The sequence below is a fragment of the Pinus tabuliformis genome, chromosome 4_1, assembly GCF_031772625.1.
Source record: "Pinus tabuliformis cultivar Carrire ecotype Pingquan chromosome 4_1, CPIR1, whole genome shotgun sequence".
NCBI lineage: Eukaryota > Viridiplantae > Streptophyta > Pinopsida > Pinales > Pinaceae > Pinus > Pinus tabuliformis.
In genome coordinates, this window is record NC_142303.1 from 914,174,181 (window position 1) to 914,197,225 (window position 23,045).

General features: G+C 37.0%; 1 protein-coding gene across 1 annotated transcript; it reads left to right on the forward strand.

Moving 5' to 3' along the window:
- The first annotated feature begins 487 nt into the window (after window positions 1–487).
- Window positions 488–22,980, forward strand: LOC149179117 (uncharacterized). The gene is made up of 3 exons (XM_089422357.1): window positions 488–1,039; window positions 1,126–1,427; window positions 22,883–22,980. Exons 1-3 carry the CDS (start codon window positions 609–611, stop codon window positions 22,978–22,980), a joined length of 831 nt encoding a protein of 276 aa, XP_089278483.1. The 5' UTR covers window positions 488–608.
- The last annotated feature ends 65 nt before the right edge of the window (window positions 22,981–23,045 follow it).

Here is a 23,045-nt window from a genome sequence, read left to right on the forward strand (position 1 = left end):
GGAATTTGATTGATGACATTTTTAGCATGTGGGAAGACATTGGCATTAAAAACCAGAAGGTCAGAAAGTCTAAGCCATTGATATGTAGCAACAATAAATCAGCGCCTGAACTGAAGCAACTTCCAGACGATATGACCATCACGCCTTGGAGGGCGATGCAAGGAGTGAAAGATGAAAAAATTGTCAAAACAATATTATCTCGTGTGAAGTCGGGGGAATTATCATTGGAAGAAATGTCTGAAGAATTTCAAAAGTAAGTTTGCTGAATTATTTTTACTTATTTCCAGGATTATAGTTATCTTTTAACTAAAACATGTTGTTATTGGTAGTATTTGTTATACATATCAGTATATTAACTTTTTCTTACTTTATCTATGCAGTCACAAAGTTTACATGAAAATTCAGGAACAAATGGTTAAATTGTTGAATGAAGATAGTTGGGATGATGTTGTACGCAACTATCCAGATTCAAGTTCTACATCAACATTGAAAGCTTTTTATCTTGCATTTAAAAAGGTAACTTGATTTATACATTCAGTTTTAATCATCTGTGTACTATTTTTAATTTAAATTAAAACTTACACATACATTTGTTTGTTTGGTAAAAGATGAAGAAAGAAGATAATGGAGCACCAGACAGTTTCAAGACTTTTATTGAAAAAATAAAGATTGAAAGACTGAGAAAGCAACGTATTAAGAATGTTGAACTTGATCCAACTCTTAATCATTTCATTTGGAATGGGCTAGACACTATTCAATATCAAGTAATACAAGGCGACTGTGAAGACATTGCGAAACTCATACCAAAAAGGGATTATGCCCTCGTTATTGCAGATATTCCCCATGGTTTCAATATTCCAAACATTTGCTATGATAATGACCCTTATACTTATCAAGCTTTTAATAAAGTGGTGGCGGGATTTAAGGAAGTGACGTCATCACCATTATGGAGATTTGTGACATTTCATTCAGACACACAGTTGGCAATGTTATTGTCAAGCTTCAAGGGGAAAACAAATTCAAGGATGCAGCTTACATGGTAAGATGTTTAAAGGTATATTTGATTAATGTTGAAAAATTAATTTATGTACAAGTTAATTGAACTTTTACTATTTTATGTTACAGGCAAAAGTCAAATCTTCTTGACAATGAAGATCAACAATTTATAAATGACTGTGAGTTCATTCATATTGATAGTTGGGCAAAAGATGATAGCCATATGTCTATGATTTTTAATCGGGTGGACAAAAAGAGTCATAGCCAAATACTGACTTATGATGCTGTTGTGAGAAAACTAACATATGAAGACAAAGAAATGAAAGGAGAGATAGTTAACATTTATCAGAAACCACAATTATTGATTAACTATCTTATAGACATATGTTCAAATGAAGGAGATTGGGTTCTGGATTTATTTTCTGGCTCAGGTACGTTTTGCCACATGGAATTGAATTTCAATATGTTCTTTTTTTTAATTAATATGTCATTGTACTAATTTACTTCATTATTTTTTTGTGCTTGATAATTAGGTACAACACTAGCATGCTGCCTTCAAAAAGGAAGAAATTGCATTGCAATTGAGAAAGATCCATTACAATGCAATTTCATTCAGCAAAGAATTAATGCTCTTAAATTTCTTCCAGATGCAATGCAAGAAATTGGGTTGAAGAAAGGGGACTTTAGTGAATCACGTGTGGCAAAAAAGGCAAAGGAACCCCAACCACCATTACATGGAATGTATGGAAAGACACATATTGGGGGATTTGCAGACATGAAAGACCAACTGGAAGAGGAAAATGAGCAAAATGAGCAAAATGAAACAGAAAATATTGTGGAAGAGGACAATGATGAAACTCTAGAGGACGAAGAGTTTGGATTACGTGACATTCTTGATTAAATTTAAGTTATGCTTGTAACTCAAGCTTTGCAATGTTTTGACTTTGACATTTTATGAGAAGAATAAACACTCAATTAGGGTTGTTATACGTTCAATATTGGTAATATGTGATTTTTGCATTGATTTTTAAGTTAATCATTTTTTTTTGAAAAAAAAGTAGTTATTATTATCTTTTTGACATGAAATTCATAAAAAAAACTATTATTTGACCATTTTTAGTTAATATTTTTGTATAAAAATTGTGATTTTGACATGTTAATTCTAGCAAAAAATTATCAAAACGTTTAGTTTTTTTGTTATATTTATGTTAAAAATGGTTATTTTTTATGTCCATTGTTAAAAAATGTTGTTTTTTAGAAACAATTATTTCATGTGGATTGAAAAATTAATTAAGGGGGTTGAAAAGATGTCTAAATATGTAGATTATCTAAAATTCAAACTATCGACTTTATAATTTAAAAACGCAAAACAATAAAAAGCACACTAAAAAAAAAAAAAAATTAAGATAGAGAACAAGAAAATATGAATACAATGACGACTTCAAAAACTATCAAATTTAGAAAATAATTTTTTACATTTCACACACTAGAAAATTTAAAGTCAAAAAATAGGTCTTTTAAAAAAAGGGTGTGATGCAGAATACACACTTTTTAAAATCAGGATGAAAATCACTACCATTCACCGAGCCTCACCCACTTAATGCACATGAAAAAAATTAAAGTTCCAAAAAGCATGTTCTTAAAAAAACATGTGTATTCTGCATCAACACTTTTGAAAATCGGGCCATTTTTTTGCCACCTCTACAAAACGGGTAACAGTATCAGTTCCCGTTTCAAAGTTTACATTGTTTCATTCAGTGTGGAACTGTTTAACCCATAATTGAATACTATGTCTCTCTTGAACCCATAATTGAATACTATTAGGACTTTCAAATTTTTCATGGAACTCAAAAATGTTGGATGAAAGTATTTGCTTCCAGAAGAGAGTAAAACTAAAGCCTTTGCTTGAGGACAATTGATGTCACACCACTAATACTTCTCCATGGAATCTGTATAGGTAAACCACAAATGCAGAATTCCATTAGAATATTGTGTTTATTCAATACAAAAATGAAATCGTTGCATTTCTTTAAAATATCTTTTGAAATCTAAATTACCGAAATTACATATCAATAACCTAGTCGGTGTAGGATAAAATTCACCCGTGTCATTCACAAAAAGCATGAGGAAAAACCTAATACTATATATAAAACCAAAAAAAAATCAAATTCATCACTTCTAGGGACCTCGCAACCACCCTGCCAATACACAAGTATGTTCCTGTTTGCAGTTAGAAAAATTACCCAAATTACAATCTGTTTACTCCAACCTATGTTGGAAAGTTATAGAAGGATGACTAGTGCAATCAATCCATTCCTTTTAGCCCTGGATTTGTTTCAGTTTAAAATAGAAGTATACAAATATACTTGTCCAATGTCTGTGCTTTAACCATTCACCTTAAGATGTTTTTACAATATAATTTCATAAGTCTATTTAATATCTTCATTATCATAAAAACCAACCTATATCCATCTTAACTCCACATCTACCACTCTTAGGGGGATGAAATCTATTTATCCCTTTGAACACTTGGTAGACCCAGAATTAAGATGGATCTAAGATGATATAATTTCCCCTTTAAATAGTCTATGCTCACATGAATACCATGGTATTACCATGGGTCAATACCATGGGTTATCATAAACCTGGAGCTTAAAAATTACTATTAGTAATTTATAAAAATTAATAAAATTAATAGTTGATTATTATTTTATTTTTTATTTTAACCAAGCTAAAATGTTTAACATACATTAAATTACAACATCCATTTCTACTCTTGATCCACCAAGCCCCGAGAGGGATCAAATATTTTTTCACTCTATGCTAGTTTGCATATCACGACATTTGATACCTCTCGGGGGTTAGTAGATCAAGAGTGAAGATGGATCTATGCTGGTTTAATTCCCCCATTTAAATAGGCTACATTCTAGGTGAATACCATGGGTCAATACCATGTGTCATTTTGGTGAATACCATGGGTCAATTCCATGTGCCATTTTTATTTTTATTAATACTAATATTAGGGTTAATAATGTTTTTTTGCATGGTATTAATAATAATCTAGCTCGTATTTGTCCCATAGTATTTCTCCCATAGGTTTCACTTAAATATAATGCATTTTTTGAGTGTTTGTAAATATAAGGTGACTTATGGAGTAAATATAAAAAAATGTTTTATTTGTTTACCATACCTCTCGTTTATTTATGTTTTTATTAATTTACCATACCTCTTTTACAAATATGGCATTTGGCCCATAGGATTCACTTAAATAAAACCTATTTTTTGAGCCTTCATAAATAGAATGAGGGTTATGGACTAAATATAAAAAGAGGTTTTATTTATTTACCATACGTCTAGTTTAGTTATATTTTTATTTATTTACCATACCTTTTGAGTAAGTATAAAAAGACGTTTTATTTATTTACCATACCTCCACTTTACTTATATTTTTATTTGTTTACACCCTTGCATGTATATAAGGTGACTTATGGAGTAAATATAAAAAATGTTTTATTTATTTACCATACCTCTCATTTATTTATATCTTTATTAATTTACCGTACCCCTTTTATAAATATGGTATTTGGCCCATAGGATTCACTTAAATAAAACCTATTCTTGAAAATTAGGGCGAATGGAAGGTTGTAACTCCTAATTTCAAGGGCTAAATTTACCTTTTTTACGCTCTCCCTTAAAATAAGGTGGGCTATTTGAGGTGATTTGTAAAAATGTACTATGATACAAAATATTTGCCCACTAAAAATTTAAAACCCCTTAATTTCGCCAAAGGGCGAACATTCGCCCCTAAAATTTTCCATGACCAACATTCAACATATAACAAGAGAGAAGAGGGATAGAAAGAAGGACTTAGAGCTATGTTTTTGAGCTTTGAGGAGACTAATAAACTAGCTAAAGGACCTATCGAGACTTGTTGAGCATAAACATGAAAAAAAGTATTGATTTTCCTTCAGTACAAAGGTAGGGTGCATCCGGCTCAACTGTGTATTCGTTGAAGGTTTCTCTTGAATGCGCTCCACCTCAAGCCTTATAATCTAGCTTAGGTGTGACTGCTGCAAGTAATCTTGGTTGCAATTGTCTATGGTTGGGTGGAGAGTCCTTGTACCAAACTCAGTTGCCAAAAACATTCCAAGATAAGTGTTCTTATGTATTTGCAATGTTAATAAACACGTGTTTGCATTTCTAGATTGATATGATGCTTGTAAACATAATGAACATGTGGTTTCATTTTTGGCTTGAAATGGTGTATGTAAACAGAAATGATATATAAATTGTGATCTTGTAATCCACATGAATGGTTAATAGACTATGAAATGCTAAAAACATTGAAAGGCCCATAAGGCCCTAAACCAGAATATGGCATGATCAACACAAGAACGTTGTTTGTTGCAGCCAATTGATTACAATGAAGACAACCTATTATATAGCGCATATGTGTATATATTTGTTGAAAACCATATTATAGTTTATGTGGCATTGGGTTAATGTTGAGGACTATCTCCCTTTTAACCTATAATAACCTATGACTCTACATTAGAGGCTTTCCAGCCTTGTGCTTTCAATAGTCCTGGAGGTCTTCAACAAGCGCCTTAGTGTTGCTGGCTAGATCACTGCAAGTCTAATGGTGCGCCTGGACAGATGCATCTTTGAGGAGCTATGATCTCCTTGTGGCCCTCTTGACACCTTGTGAATCCTGTGGACTCAGGATGTTTGATGCTAGCTTAAGCTTAGGAGGGGTGACAATTGTAAGGGATAGAAAACCATAGAGGTTGTGGAAAAATGTTGCCATAGATTCTATTAGTTGTAGAACCTCTGTAACCAAACCATGACTAAATCTATGTTTAATGGTGAAGTTTGCATAGAGAAATGCCACAGTGAAGTTAGGCAGGGACCTTAATCTTATAGTTCAATCTGATAAACTGATGTGATCAGTCTAAGGGAAGACTTAGCCATGGAATCCATGGATTAGCTCCTGAGATTATGCCTTATTATAGTTGGCGAAAAGGAGGGTGGCGTGGCCTGGAGGCTGCATCCGAAAGTATTTTGGTCGATAGTGCACTGAGAGGGTGGGGAAACGTAAGCCGAACCATTATGGCATACATGTGATCCCAACGATCATTTTATTAGTCGGGATGGACCCACCTGGTCAGCGAACTGATGAGCCCCAAAAATGGATAATTATATGGGGTCATTCAACCTCCTAATTCGACTTAATCCACCATTCTCATTAGTTTATTACATGTTTTTTATTATATTTATGCTAATAGAGTGAATTGGGTTAGTCATTATGCCAACAAGTCTAATGTGTGCTTTGTGTAGTCTTTTTGGTCAATTTGGAGACAAAATCAAAGGTTTAAATGAGCACTTGGCAGCCAAATTCGTGGAGAGGAATTTTAGGAAGGTGTCCCCTTCATTTATGGGCCCTTACCTTGAAATCTCCACCATCAGCTCGGAGTTCAAGGGCCACCAAATCGATTATCACAAGGGCAGCCAAGCAAGTCAAGTAGGACTGCTGTTAACTACAAGTTTTGGGCAGCCAAGTCCCTAAAGTTTAGGAGGACTGTTGGGGTCCTCAATTTGTATAAATAAGAAGGCTTAGGGCCTCATTTTGGTTAGCTAGTAGTTAGTCACTTTGTAGGCAGAAGTTAGCTAGCTTGTAGTTCGATTTTAGTCAGTAGATTAGCTTTGCATTTCAGCACATTTTCAAGCTTTCCCTTGTGGACAGTTTTGATGTAACTCTTCTTTTCTTGCTCAATAAAGATGAATCCAGCTTTGCACCAGCTCTAAATCTCTCTTAGGAGGTTGTAGCTCTTGGGGTTGGGCCCATCTCAAGTGCCTAGTACCTCCTTTGTTTATCTTTATGTGTTTCTGCTGCATTCTTAGAATAAAATCTGCTATTTTAGATTTAAATCTTGCTTTGTTATTTAGATTGTTTTTTATGGTTAAAGTAGCTTTTCATGTTCAGATTTAGTTGGTAGGATAATAACAGGAAAAGGGCTCCAAAAAAAGGGTCAACAAACACTTTTGGTTTCACCTCTACCTTATTGGACCAGGGGCTGGAATTGAAGTAACCGTGTTGTCCCAAACAAAACCACTAGTTTGCTTTACCATGCAATCCTTAGTGTATTGTTTTCATTTGCAGAAGTTGGTATGTGTTCAGATCTTTGAAATGTTTCATTGCATAGTTGATATACATGGTTCTCTTTCAAATAAAGTTGTTGTTCATTCACTTTATTGTTAGTTAGATTAGATTAGCTAGGACTTTGATTACTTGCAAGACTTTGTTGATTCAGTTGAATGTATACGATGCAGAGCATCTCTACCACTCTTTCATCCACCTAAGCTTCATCAGAGCTATCTGCTCCATCTCCTAGCTAGGTTCCTCATCTCACATCTGTCCTCTTGCCCACGTAACCCTACCTTTTTGTGCAATCATTATTTCAGCCTTCTTTGAGCCAATTTAGCCCTCTACACCTTCTCACCACTCCATCCACTAGTCCCTGGGACATTTCAGACCCCTATCCTACCTCCATATCCATTCATGCATCTTCCCTCACTCACCCATCCTCCAAAATCCAATTTTTAAACATCCTGTAGAAATTTCTGAACATCCTGTAGAAATTCCTGAACATCCTATAGAACCCCTGCAGACTTCCTGTAGAAGCTCACAAATGAGGTTTCTTGGTAGCCAAACTCCGTGAAACTCTCTGGAAAGGTGTTAGGGACTCCTTAGACCCTCTCTGAACCTTCCCGACTTCTTCCAAGCATTTCTCCTCCTTGATCCACCCCTGCACAGTCAAAGAACAGTGAAAGCATATGCATGATGAAACTGACGACTTAATCAAAAATACAAAAAGATGTTTTCTTCAAATAGAGGTTGTCTAGACACATGTATTTTACCTTCATAGAAGTAATGGCATCTCTTTCAGTAGTTTGCATTCTCTCCTTTGCATCAGTAGGACTAGCTGGTAGAACTAGGGTTTACTAGGGTTTGCATTTCCTTTCCGCTTTCAGTTTCTTTCTGCAAGTAGATTAGCCTCCTTTGAGTTAGCTTTCATCCATCAGTTAAAAAGATTCTTCTAAGATCTCATAGAAGTTGGCTTAAGCTCCTAGCGGACTTGTGCCAGCTGATCAAGTGACAGCTGCGGCAAGAGCTAGTACTTGTGCATACAGCACCGTCGCTTCCAAGTTTGTTATGAACTACTGGGTTGATAAAATTAAAGAAGGGAGCCCTAGGAGTTGCAGCATTATTGCTGCAATACTGGGGCCCACCACTCTTTTTGGCGCCGTTGCCGGGGAAGCGTCAGAGTATTGGTGATTGCTTCTTTTCTTCTATTTTCCACTACAACCTTCTGCTAAGTAGTTTATTTCATTTCATTTCCGCAAAAGTAGAGTAGATATTTCCTACTTTCATAGATTAGCATTTCAATTCCGCAATTTCATTTCTGCAAGCGTAGATTAGCATTTCAATTCCGCAAGCGTAGCCTAGCATTTTATTCCTGCAATTTCATTTGAGCAAAATAGATTAGTCCTTTCCTGCTTTCATTTCAATTCCGCATTTTCATTTCAGCAAGATAGTTAGTTGCAGTTCAATCTATTTTAGTTTTTCAGGTACAAGCAGAAAAAAGCAAAATCAACCAAAAATATTTCCTTTCATGCCTTGTAGGAGTAGAGATAATTCAGGAAAATGATTGCACAACACCCCCACTGCTTCACACAACCAACCTTCTCTCTTCTTCAATGGCTGTGATCAAAGAACCCTTAGGTGGACAACAAGACATATTTGAAGAACCTCAAGGGAAGAAGAAGAAGAAAACATTCCTTTGGAGCAAATGGCTACAAATAGAAATGTTGGGAGCAGTACCTTGTCCAAAAACGAATTTGCAAATCAGATGGAAGATTTCAAGAGCGAGATGAGGCAGTTTCTTGCCATGCAACTGGATACCTTGCAGATCCAAAGGAAGCAAGAGGAAGCCAAGAGGGCTTTGGACATATTTTGTTCTAGGTGCGCTAGAAAGCATCCTAGGAACGAATGTCCAATGCACTCCCTAGAAGCGTGTTTCATCTGTGAAGAATACCATCCTACGAATCAGTGCCCTTCCTTGCCCGGAATTAAAGCTGCATATCATAGGGCCAAAGGAGCCACTGAACCACTCCATTATATGAACCAAAGGAGTCCACATGGACCTAGATCTTACCAGCAGGAACTACAAGGGACATCCGAGACCTATTATGACCCCTATCAAGCCACTTTCATGCTTTCTTGGGGTCCCCCTGCTCATCCTTCCTGGTTCACACCTCCTCCTTGTTCCTTCACAGATCCATATTATGTCCAATCAGTTGCTCATTCATTTCACTCTTATGCTCAGCCACGGCCTCAGTGGAATGCACCTCATCAAGGGTGGAGGCCCCAGTACAACTCTCATCCTGCTCCTTTGCCTCCACCACCTGCTCAACCGAAACCATCGCCTCCTCCTCTACCAAGGCAGCCCCAAATGCCTGCCCAACCACAACCCCATCCACATCCATCTCAAATATACACCCCCACTCAACTACCCGTACCACCATTCCCAAACCTACCCATTGGAGCAGCTCAACACAATTGCAATGCTGAGACACAACATGTCCAAATGACTCCTCTTGAGCTCAATTATCTTCACCATAGCTCAGGAAGAGTGCTACAAAGCAGAGATTATATTGACGACATTGAAGGACCAAAGGCAAAAGAAGATTCAAAAGAGGAGATCAAAGCACCATGGGCTGTACTTGATGAAGAGAAAACATCAGAAGCAGAAATCAAGAAATCTCCCTCATGGTTACCATCAAACCCTCCATGTAGTCAAGAGAAAAATCAGCACAAAGAGGAAGATGAGGAAGTCATGGTAGAAGGTGACATGAAACATGATCCAGATCAGCAAAAGGACCAAGGATATCAGAGCTATATTGAGATATGGTTTCAGATCGTCACTAAGTTGCAATGGCACTCTCTTCCTCAGCTATGTTTGATCCCTTCAAAGTCAGATCATTTGGTCTCTGAAATCCGGGTAGCTGTCAAAGCATGCATTTCAAGCCTCCACATCATTTTGCCTTTAATCTCGATGTGCACATGGCTCCATTGGAAGTATTCTTACACTTGAAAATGATTTTGTTTTTCAAGTAGGGTAGGGTAGAAAAAAAAAAAAAAAGAGAAAAAATGAAAATAAGAAGAAAATAAAAATCTAAGGTGAAAACCTCCTCGGAGGCGCCTTAGATTGGCTCATTGATTGAAAACCTCCATGAGGCAGTCAATGGGTTGGAAAGAAGAGAAAATAAAAAGGGAATAAGATCCCTGGGTGAAAACCTCCCTTGGAGGCACCCAAGGCAGGCAATTAGGGTGAAAACCTCCATGAGGCGCCCTAGTTGTTTTTCAAAAAAAAAATAAACCTAATTTCCATTGGATAATTGCAGGTTGCAAGAAGGACATTGCAGGTCAAGAGGATCGCTCAAAACAAAGATAAAGGAAGTTCTGTGCCTTCTACAGGAAGTTCTCTGTCTTCTACAGGAAGTTCTGTGTCTTCTACAGGAAGCATACAAACGAGCCAAAATTGATCTTTGAAGAGGACCTGAAGGCCGAGAATCTATCCATGAGGCCTGCAAGCATCCATGTTTCCATCCCTCACCCTTTTCCATCACTTTTTCCATCTCATTGTGCTTCTTTCCTCAAAACTGTGTGTTCTACAGGAAGTTCCTGTAGAAATTACAGGATTTCTATAGGAAGCTAGAAATGGATTTGGAAAAGGTATTTTGGAAAACATGAAAGCTTCCTCAAGGGTTCAGAAGTCCTCCTGCAATCTTCAAACTCCTCCTCCATCATCTCCATGCCTGCATCACAGCCAAAGCTCAGTTTTTCTTTCCATGAAAAAACTTGCAGACTGCTTTGAAGAAAAAATACATAGAACAGAATTTGTCTTTTTCCCTAGCTTGAAAACCGTGCATCCATTTGAAAAAATATTATAGGGGGAGTTGTATAAGGACGATGGCAACATGCCCGAGCAAATTCATCCAATTCCGGTGCACGGTTTCCAAGAAATCCGCCTCCATCACCGTCAGCCATTTTTGCATTTTCTCCATATCCGTGCATCCATTTCAAAACCTGTTTCATGGGGAGATGCATATGGGTGATAGTAGCCTACCCAAGCAGTTTCAGTGGATTCCGATGCACGGTTTCCGAGAAATTGATCTCGGTAACCTTCAGCCATTTTCCATTTTTCTCGAAATCTGTGCATCTATTGATCACAATTTTACTATGGGAGGTGCATCATGATGATAGGAACATGCTCAACAAGTTTCAGATCGATCCGGTCTATCGTTCGGGAGCAATGGCGAAAACAAGTTTCGGTCCTGTGAAAATTCAGCAGCAGCAGCTTGAGGGTGCAGATCTGAACATGAAGCCAGCTCCTACAGCATGGATCCAGCCAGAGGATACCTGCAAAAGAAAAAATAGCCATGAATCAGCCACCAAGCCATCATGCAACCACAGAAACCAATGCATGCAGCAAATGAAAGGCCACAGCACCTCACAGCAACCATCCGACTTGCAAGTATGTGTCTAAACCAACTCCTCTATTTGCATCAATATGATCCGAAAGTGAATAACGAATGAAGTGGTGGGATTAAGCTTATAGTTCCTTGTGAAATTCTCTAGCAATCAGCCAGGAATCATGCAGCGTACGTGTTAGACAACTCACGTGAAATTAAAAAAGCAGGTAGTGTTGGTCGTTTAAACTCTAGTGCAACTGGTTAACAAGAAGAGAACATATAGTTCATCATAGCACTGCAGTCTACATGTCGCCACGTACACCTGGCCACCTCACTCCTTCACCACAAGTCACGCAGCAATTAAGAACGCTCGGCTGAAACTCACAAACTTCTGTTCATTTTCACTTGCCACATCCTCAACTGAAGTTTGCACAAAATGATTAACTAGTCATCCTCCACTAGTTTCTCTACCTGTCTTCGAGATTCTATTGCGTATCAGGCTCGCTCAGAGGTGCAAGGGCGCTCTACAGGCATTTCTACAGGAAGTCTTCTACATGAAACACAGAAAACAGCCATGTAGAAAGAAAACCTGGAATTTTCAGCGAAGTTCAAGCTCAAAATGAGGTAGGATCGGGGAGATTTCTTTGTGCATGATTTGTTGGTGCAAAATGGCGAATTAAACACGACATTAAATTGAAAAATGAGAGTAAAAAGTCTTCCTGTGCATTGAGAACAGTGGAAGTCTGCCTGCATGATTCAGTGAGTTTACCCATTCTTTTCTTCTGCTTCCGAAATCTCCTCATCAGTTTTAAAAAGAAAAAGAAGAAAATAAAAAATTCCCTTGCAAAGAAGACATGCATCAGTAGAGACCGACCTCTGTGTGTGGAAAAACCTGAATTTACATATCTATCAATGTGTTGGAAAAAATCAATGTCCTTATGCTCTACTCTGTAAAAAAATTCTTTCATAAACAGACAAACCAATTCTAGGTGACAGCAATTTTAACACAAGGGAATTACTATCATTTGATGTTGTAAGGAGCATGAAGAATTCCTTATTTGGTCCCAGAAAAAGAAGAAAATTCAGCTATCCTCTCTCGTAGTGAAATGACTATTCCCATGAACAATTTTCCTTTTTTTGGATAAAACACAAACTCAACACCATGCCAACTCAAGAAATTGAGAAGAACATTGATGAGGGAGCACAAGACATTCAAGCAGAGGGAAAAACAGAGGAAGAATAGAAGGAAAAAGAGGAATTTGACATGACCGCTGAGGATGAGAAGGAAAAGGAGACAACAACAAAAACAGAGAGGGCGAAAAAGGAAAAAAGGTTGGAAAAAAGGCCAAGAAAGCCCAAATGGGAGTTGGCACAACCAAGGAAACCACACCACAATTAAAATACAAGACACCCCCAGCCAAGCAGACCGAAACATTGAAGACAGTTTCTACAGGAAGCCAGAAAGCAGTTTTTACAGGAAGACAGAAAACAGTCGGCACAGGACTTTCTACAGGAAGTCTAGAAACAGAGGAACAAAAAGGGAAAATCGCCTGAGATTTTGGCGAGGGAGGCAGCAACCATGCTTGCCACCATTAGCACACCTCCAAGACCAAAAAGGAAGGGAAAGAGGCAAACCTTCATGTATTTTAAAGTGAAAAAGGAGCACACAGATAAAAGTGGGCAAACCCAAACCACAGTCAAAGGAGCAAATTGTCATTAAGGACACAAAAGCTAAACAAAATGAGGAGCCTCCTTCAGATATATCCATCACATATGAACAGGGAAGCCCGAAGACATCCACCTGGAGAGAAAGAATGGAAATGTTGGACACAAAGGCCTCTCTACAGGATGCTGAGACAGTTCTACAGGAAGCTGAGAATTCTCTAGGAAAAGGAGCACAGGCAGTGGGAAGAAGCAGAGAGAAAGGCATGGTTTCATGACCGAGAAGAGGACATCACTTCAGAAGCTTGGCATGACAAGGAGGCCACTAGGGCCATCAAAGATGAGGAGATAGATCAGTTGCTCAGAGGATGAGCAACACTTTCAGTAGGGGGAGATGATGAGCCCCAAAAATGGATAATTATATGGGCTCATTCAACCTCCTAATTCGACTTAATCCACCATTCTCATTAGTTTATTGCATGTTTTTTATTATATTTATGCTAATAGAGTGAATTGGGTTAGTCATTATGCCAACAAGTCTAATGTGTGCTTTGTGTAGTCTTTTTGGTCAATTTGGAGACAAAATCAAAGGTTTAAATGAGCACTTGGCAGCCAAATTCGTGGAGAGGATTTTTAGGAAGGTGTCCCCTTCATTTATGGGCCCTTACCTCGAATTCTCCACCATCAGCTCGGAGTTCAAGGGCCACCAAATCGATTATCACAAGGGCAGCCAAGCAAGTCAAGTAGGACTACTGTTAACTACAAGTTTTGGGCAGCCGAGTCCCTAAAGTTTAGGAGGACTGTTGGGGTCCTCAATTTGTATAAATAAGAAGGCTTAGGGCCTCATTTTGGTTAGCCAGTAGTTAGTCACTTTGTAGGCAGAAGTTAGCTAGCTTGTAGTTCGATTTTAGTCAATAGATTAGCTTTGCATTTCAGCACATTTTCAAGCTTTCCCTTGTGGACAGTTTTGATGTAACTCTTCTTTTCTTGCTCAATAAAGATGAATCCGGCATTGCACCAGCTCTAAATCTCTCTTAGGAGGTTGTAGCTCTTGGGGTTGGGCCCATCTCAAGTGCCCAGTACCTCCTTTGTTTATCTTTATGTGTTTCTGTTGCATTCTTAGAATAAAATCTGTTATTTTAGATTTAAATCTTGCTTTGTTATTTAGATTGCTTTTGATGGTTAAAGTAGCTTTTCATGTTCAGATTTAGTTGGTAGGATAATAACAGGAAAAAGGCTCCAAAAAAAGGGTCAACAAACACTTTTGGTTTCACCTCTACCTTATTGGATCAGGGGCTGGAATTGAAGTAACCATGCTGTCCCAAACAAAACCACTAGTTTGCTTTACCATGCAATCCTTAGTGTACGGTTTTCATTTGCAGAAGTTGGTTATGTGTTCAGATCTCTAAAATGTTTCATTGCATAGTTGATAAACATGGTTCTCTTTCGAATAAAGCTGTTTTTCATTCACTTTATTGTTAGTTAGATTAGATTAGCTAGGACTTTGATTACTTGCAAGACTTTGTTAATTCAGTTGAATGTATACGGTGCAGAGCATCTCTACCACTCTTTCATCCACCTAAGCTTCATCAGATCCATCTGCTCCATCTCCTAGCTAGGTTCCTCATCTCACATCTGTCCTCTTGCCCACGTAACCCTACCTTTTTGTGCAATCATTGTTTCAGCCTTCTTTGAGCCAATTTAGCCATCTACACCTTCTCACCACTCCATCCACCAGTCCCTGGGACATTTCAGACCCCTATCCTACCTCCATATCCATTCATGCATCTTCCCTCACTCACCCATCCTCCAAAATCCAATTTTTAAACATCCTGTAGAAATTTCTGAACATCCTGTCGAAATTCCTGAACATCCTGTAGAACCCCTGCAGACTTCCTGTAGAAGCTCACGAATGAGGTTTCTTGGTAGCCAAACTCCGTGAAACTCTCTGGAAAGGTGTTAGGGACTCCTTAGACCCTCTCTGAACCTTCCCGACCTCTTCCAAGCATTTCTCCTCCTTGATCCACCCCTGCACAATCAAAGAACAGTGAAAGCATATGCATGATGAAACTGACGACTTAATCAAAAATACAAAAAGATGTTTTCTTCAGATAGAGGTAGTCTAGACACATGTATTTTACGTTCATAGAAGTAATGGCATCTCTTTCAGTAGTTTGCATTCTCTCCTTTGCATCAGTAGGACTAGCTGGTAGAACTAGGGTTTGCATTTCCTCTCCGCTTTCAGTTTCTTTCTGCAAGTAGATTAGCCTCCTTTGAGTTAGCTTTCATCCATCAGTTAAAAATCTTCTTCTAAGAGCTCATAGAAGTTGGCTTAAGCTCCTAGCGGACTTGTGCCAGCTGATCAAGTGACAGCTGCGGCAAGAGCTAGTACTTGTGCATACAGCACCATCGCTTCCAAGTTTGTTACGAACTACCGGGTTGATAAAATTAAAGAAGGGAGCCCTAGGAGTTGCAGCATTATTGCTGCAATACTGGGGCCCACCACGAACCCTTCGAGTTAACCCTCGAGCAATTTCAAGAGTGCAGGAGAAAGGAGGCAAGGTGACCAGTAGTAGGATGTCATGGCACCGTTATGATGTGTAACAATTGGAAGCAAGGAAGGTGCAAAGACATGACCAACTGACTCATGTGGCTCGTTGACCATATCATAGAGATTTGGATTTTGGCATGGAAAAGGGATAGCAGGGCTGATTGGGCACTAGGCTAGCTAGGCTCATAGATTAGAGACGGGGAATGTTCCCATTGGTCGAGATGGAGCCCATATGATAGCTCATCCCTGAGGAAAAAATCTCGTGAGCTAAAGAGGGAAGCTCGTTTCAAAGGAACGAGATGACGTGGTGTTGGGATGACCTCTCATAGGGTGCCGTGACTCTATAATGACACGTGAAAATCAGAGGTATGGGCCATATGAAGGCATGGCTCCCCAATCCACGTAAACATGAGGGGTTCCTCTCGAGAAATTCAAAAGGTGCATATTATGGAAGTGTCGGGGTGTTGGGGTTGGAATCACGTGTTCCAATGGTCCCAACCCTCGAGGGACAAGAAGAGAGGCCAAGTTGATCTGTTGGGAGGGGAAGGATCATGATGAAATTTCATATAGGCTCCATCATGGAGGTATAAAGGTAAGTAGTGGATGAAAGCTTCAAGAAAAGGTGAAGTGGGATGACATGGTGGTCAGAGAAAGCGGGCCCATCTTGATGTCGTGCGCCTATCAGCGAAAACCATGAGAAAATTGGAAAACCTGATAATTCCTTCTTTGAAACCTCTTGTTGTCGTTTCAAAAAGGGTGAGGGAGGGTGTCAGAATGAATGTGAGTTGTTGATCTGATGATCGATGATATTCCTCTTACCTCCCATTCTGAGGGGTGAACCCCCCATAACTTATGTGCACATTATCCTATTGGAATTATGCAAGATGACATTGAAGTGTGAATGTGTGGGGATATGCCCAGAAATTCCACGTCTTTTATGAGACATTGACGAGGACCACCATAGCAAGTGACACGGCAGAATTTTATTGGCACAGAGGCATAGAGGCGGGGCCCTACATATGAGCAGTCAATCATATGATAAGACAAGGTATATATATATATATATATATATATATATATATATATATATATATATATATATATATATATATATATATATATAAACATTGGGGTTGTCGAGACCTTGGTGAGATTCTGCAAGCATTATATATATATGGTAGGGCCAATGAAAAGTTAATAAAATGAAGCTATGGAGTTCTGAGTCTTGGCACTCAAGTGAAAAGAGAGAAGCCATAACCCTCAATTAAGCAAATTCAGATCCTCGGCACGAGAAATGGAATGGAGGAAAAGATAAAAACATTTTAATCCCATTCCTCAATAGTATAAGGGTAATTGGATTGTCAAGTAGTATCCATCCCACTAGGGCAGGTAGGGAGGGTTGTTAAAGGTGGCATCTTAGCATCTAGGTTCAACAATTGGACTGAATGGGCTCTATCATGGCTAAGTAATGGTAGGTCCCTCAATAAAGGGGTTTCATAATAATTTTTATAAAACTAATAAAACAAATGTTTAGGTGTTAAAAGTTGGTTTTAAATCATTTATGGCATGCATAATTGAAGGGTCACCTTGTGATCCAAGTATGTAGCATGGTACTAATGCATGGATCCCTAGATCTAGGGTGGAGCTCAACCCTATGGGTAATATCTGAATGTGAGTTGAGGGTATCCTACTCGCAAGTGTTAGTTGGAGTGTATACTAACTACAATGATGTTTGAAATGTTATTTAATGATTTTTTGGGCAATGCGTGTGTTTGCTAGCTAGCATTTTGAAGGTTTGGACAACCAATGGTTGTGACATTGGATATGGTATTTTTTTTGGATTTTTGAATAACTTCCTATGGGGCAGTGAGTACTCATGGCATACCATCACCATTGGTTGGTTGATGTGATATGATATTCTTGGGACCATTATGTCCATGAGGAAAGGATATGGGGAGGAACCCCTATGTGATGTGTATAGCCCTTATTTGTTCACTGAAGGATAGGCATATGTATTATATGTTGGTTGGGATGTGGAAAATTTCATGGTAAGTATGTTTTAGCCTTAGCTAACATTCTTGTCCCTCTAGGGCAGGGACCACCGGGACATGCCATCCCAACCCCAACATCCCGACACTTCCATACTATGCACCATTTGAACTTATGGGGAGGAACACCTTGAGTTTATGTGGACCGGGTGGCCATGCCTCCATATGGACCCTACCTCTAATTGGAACATGTCGTCATAGATTCACGACACCCTGTGACAAGCCATCCTAGCACCACGTCATCTCATTCCTTTGAAACGGGCTTCCCTCTTTAGCTCATGGGATTTTTTCCTTAGGGATGAGTTGTCATATTGGCTCCATCTCGACCAATGGGAACACTCCCTGCCTCTAATTTGTAAGCATAGCTAGCCCAATGCCCAATTTGCCTTTCTATCCCTTTTGCATGCCAAAAACAAACTCTAGGATATGGTCCCCGAGCCACGTGGGTTGGTTGGTCACATCTTGACACCTTCATTGTTTCCAATTGTTACACATCATAACAGTGCCATGACATCCTACGACTGGTCACCCCACCCCCTTTCTCATGCACTCTTGAGATTGCTCTGGGGTTGACTCGATGGGTTGGCTGACTAGGTGGGTCCACCCCGGCTAATAACAAGACCGTCATGCTCACATGTCTGCCATAGTGGCCCAACTTACATTTCCCCACTCGCTCAGTGCACTGTCGATCAAAAGACTTCCGAATGCAGCCTTTGGGCCACATCACCCTCCTTTTTACCAACAATAATAAGGCATAATATCAGGAGCCAATCAATGGATTCCATGGCTAGGTCTTCCCTGAGACCAATCACATCAGTGTATCAAATTGGACTATAAGATTAAGGTCCCCGACTAACTTCACTATGGCACTTCTCTCTGCGAACTTCGCCATTCAACATAGATTTAGTTATGGTTTGGTTGCAGAGGTTCTACAACCAACAGAATATATGGCAACATTTTTTCACAACCTCTATGGTTTTATAGCCCTTACTAGTGCTACACTTCCTAAGCTTCAACTAACATCAAACATCTCGAGTCCACGAGATTCAAAAGACATCAAGAGGGCCACAAGGAGATAAGAACTCCTCAAAGATCCATGTGCCTAGGCGCACCATTAGACTTGCAGTGATCTAGCCAACAACACTAAGGTGCTTTTCGAAGACCTCCATGACTGTCGAATGCACAAGGCTGGGAAGCCTCTAATGTAGAGTCACAAGTTATTATAGGTTAAAAGGGAGACAATCCTCAACATTAACCAAATGCCACATAAACTATAATATGGTTTGCAACAATATACACACACAGGGCCTATCTAATAGGTTGTCTTCATTGTGCATGTATTCTTTATCACTAGATAGATCATACACCAAGTGTCAATGTAATATTCTTAATCTTGTAGGAAGCTTGTATTATTTTCCATTTTGAAATGTAGAGGTAATTAAATTTTGGAAGGGCTTCTTTTATACTATACAAAATACATTGGAGTAGTAAAAAAACACTTTGTTTAGAGAAATGATTTCAAAGAATGTTTTGAAAGAGTCGAATATCTCTTCATTTTAGCCTTGTTTAAAGCATTAGAATTTAACTCTTATTTCATTGGAAGTATCATGGATTGATTAGTGATTCTTGAGAATGCATAAAAACTAATTTTCAAGTCAAGGGTTACATAGTTTATATTAATTTCAAGTTGAATGTTTGAGTGACAAGATCCTTCACACCTATTTTTCTTCCACTTCATGCATGTGAGATCCCTTACAATCATTCATGTTCAATAATCATAACATGTTCCTAGATCCATTGGAATGTGATTTTCTTGTTCTCCACTTGTCCCATCTATCAAATGTGAGTGTATTTGATCAAACCTTGGTATCAAGTTTTATTTATCTTCTACAAATTACCTTGTGTAATCATAACTTTCTTCCACTTATCCATTGAATTTTTTCCCCAATTTACATCACTAAATTTCTTCCGATCACTTCATCTCTTTCTTCAATTTTAGATCTTTATGAATTGATCTTTATCTAGAGATATATTTACTTTCCTTTGGACATCCAATTTTTTAGGGTTTTTTTTTTTTTTTTTTTAATATCCCTCCAAATGACTAAACTCTTGACATTATGCCAATGAATGAAACCACGGAAAAATTTAGGGGCGAAATTTGGCAGATGGATTATTTTTTGGACTTTTTTCTAAAAAAATATTCACCAATTTGGTTAAAAATTAGCTTATTTTTTACATATATATTATTAAATGGATGATATTGGCCAATTTTTTTTTACCAATTATAATTGTAAATTACATGTTTTTTTATTGAATATTAGCCTACATTCTATATGCATGAATTTTCAAACTAGAATAGTTGTCTACAATACTATATATAGCAAAAATATTAAATCCTTAAAAATTATCAATTAAACAATTTTATAATCTAACTTCTATGTCTATATATGTAAGTCCTTTGAATTCAAATTCATAGGCTTTTAATAAGCCCCATATAAAACAAATTTCTACACATCCTAGTCAAAGCCACATGACCCTTTCCTATTCAAGGTTTCACAAGACAATCTTACTGATAGCATTTCCTAAAAATAATATTAAAAAGTGCATATTTCAAAGTTGAAATAAGCTCAAATAAATAAAACCATAATTTTAGAATTAATATTGATTGGATATTTTCAATAAATAGTCTCCTCATATCCCAAAATAATGGTCTCATGTTCCCTACATTTAGAAAGATAATTTCAAGGATGTAGTTGGAAAGATGTATTAGTGAATGGAGCGAAAATATATATGTTTGGTGGCTTCCTTTCAATTCAATCATTCCAAATAAAAATAACGAAGACACCTTCTTCTTCTTTTTAATCTTGAAGTGAATGGTGAAGCGAAAATTGTATATGTATCTAATAAATTATTAAGATTGGATGCAAACAAAAATTGTAAGTAGTAGTCAAGTTTCTCCAATACTAAATTATGAATCATCTATATTTCCATACTATTTAAATAATTTTATGTCTTTTATGAAATATTTACTAGCATCAAAATAATGGTTATTATATTCTATTAACTTTTGGAAAACTAGGTATGGACAAATAAGGGTATCATCAACATACTCAATCAACAAACTGTAATATATCTATCATATTTAGGACATGTTACATTTGTGTTAGAAAACATAAATGACCTTTATCATGAATTTTGAAGCATCATTATGCTATTGACATGGAGTGATCTTTTAGTATACACTTAATGAATTTCTCAATATCCTAAGTAAATAGAAATATATCCTTTTAAACACATATTGACATTTTTCTTAATTTGAGGTACATATTATACCATCTTGAAATCAACCTCCCTCCAATGTTAAATATTATAATGGTTATGCATACTCAACCAATCTCATTGGCAAGGAATAAAATATGTAGTGGTTAAACTAATTTATGATTATTCTATGTTGATTTGAGAATAGTAGTTCTAACTTAAGTGCATGGCATGTAAACTAACACCAATTCATGAAAATGTGAAAATTGATCTTTTTCGTATCTAGGACTCAAAAAGGTCTCCTACACTTTGTCATAGTCATGTTGACCCAATAAAAGATATATATGCTTCATGGCTCTTAAATAATGATTGGGTAGCATAAACACAAATAGAGAAGTTTTAAATAAGAAACTACATGAAAAACTCCATGACATTATAAAAGGGCATTCTTCCACAAAGTGTTTAGAACACCATTTTTTTTAAATAAGTAAATATTTGTCATTTTTAAATAAGATTCATGCTAGCTACATGATTTTATGATAAATATCTATTAAGAATATACATATAAATTATCGATATAAAAAAAAAAGAACAAATAAGATTTCTATTACCATGTTTTAATCATGTTATATTCAGAAAGTAGTATTTCAAAATTATTAAAAAAACAAAAATAATAATACACTATCAAATTAACCATAAATAATATTGCAATTTAATACAATTTTACCCAATATTATAATATGAAAATTAAACAGATTTAATATACAAACAAAATAAAAATTAATTAATAAAAAAACATAAAAAACCAATTCCATGAAATAAAATAAAAATTATCCTATCTAAATAAACAAAAAAGTTAAAACAATTAATAATGTGTTTTCAAAATAAATTCTTAAAAAATATAATATAAAAATAAAATTATATTAAATTTTAAAATCAATACAAGAAATTTTGAAAAACATTTTAAATAATTAAATTTATACCCAATAAAATACAAATTTACAAATATATATATTTTTTATAATATGTGGTTGTTGGTGATATAGGACCTAAAAATACTTAATACACTAAAACCAACCAATTTTTTCTTTTTTAATAATTAATCAACCATCAGCAAAACACTTGGAATATAAATAGAGAGTTAAAAAAGGCATAAATCAAAATGGAAGGAAAACACAAAAGCCTTATTTTAGTTTATTTGTCCACTCATTTGGCTTTTGCTTTTTGGATTTATCATTCCGTTATGTATATCTTTATTTAAATTTATCCTTTGGTTCAACATATTTCTGTTCAACTTTGCCTTTAAATTTACCCTTTGGAGTAAAATTGAGATTATGATTCTCGAAAGTTCTAATTAGTTAGAAAGGGAAATTTCGTCCCATCTAATAACGACGGATTATTAAAACAATGGACAAAGTAGCAATTATATTAGTAATTTTTTACATCTGAATCCCTGGGTGCCGAAGCAATTCCAAGAGCCAACAACGGCTCAACTATAATTATAAAACTGACAGAGGATACAATCTCTGCAATTTTTGAACAACACAAAACACTTTATATAGAAAATTCTAATAAGAGCATTATACAATTTCTTGATTTTATTATCCACTGCGACAATCCCTTCATCAAAATGTGACATGCATTTCTCCAGTGCGTCCAGTAACTCTTTCACCTCTCGATGATCCTTTATGGCCTTCTGCTCCTTCTCAGCCAATAGAATACCATACAACTTTCTAACTAAAGCATCTGCATTTTCTAATTCAAGCAATAGACAACAAGAGGTTTTATACCTGTTGTTATGATTCCTGACCCTTTCAAATGAACTGCAGAGGCGAGAACAGCGCCCTGCGAACACCCGGGTATGATCTTGTCCGTGAAGAGATGCTGTCGGCAACTCGACTGACAGAGCCTTGGCAATGCACTCGTTGAAACTACACATATCCCTGATAAATTCAAATCACTGAATGGCGCGGGTTAACGATTTGTGTTGGGAG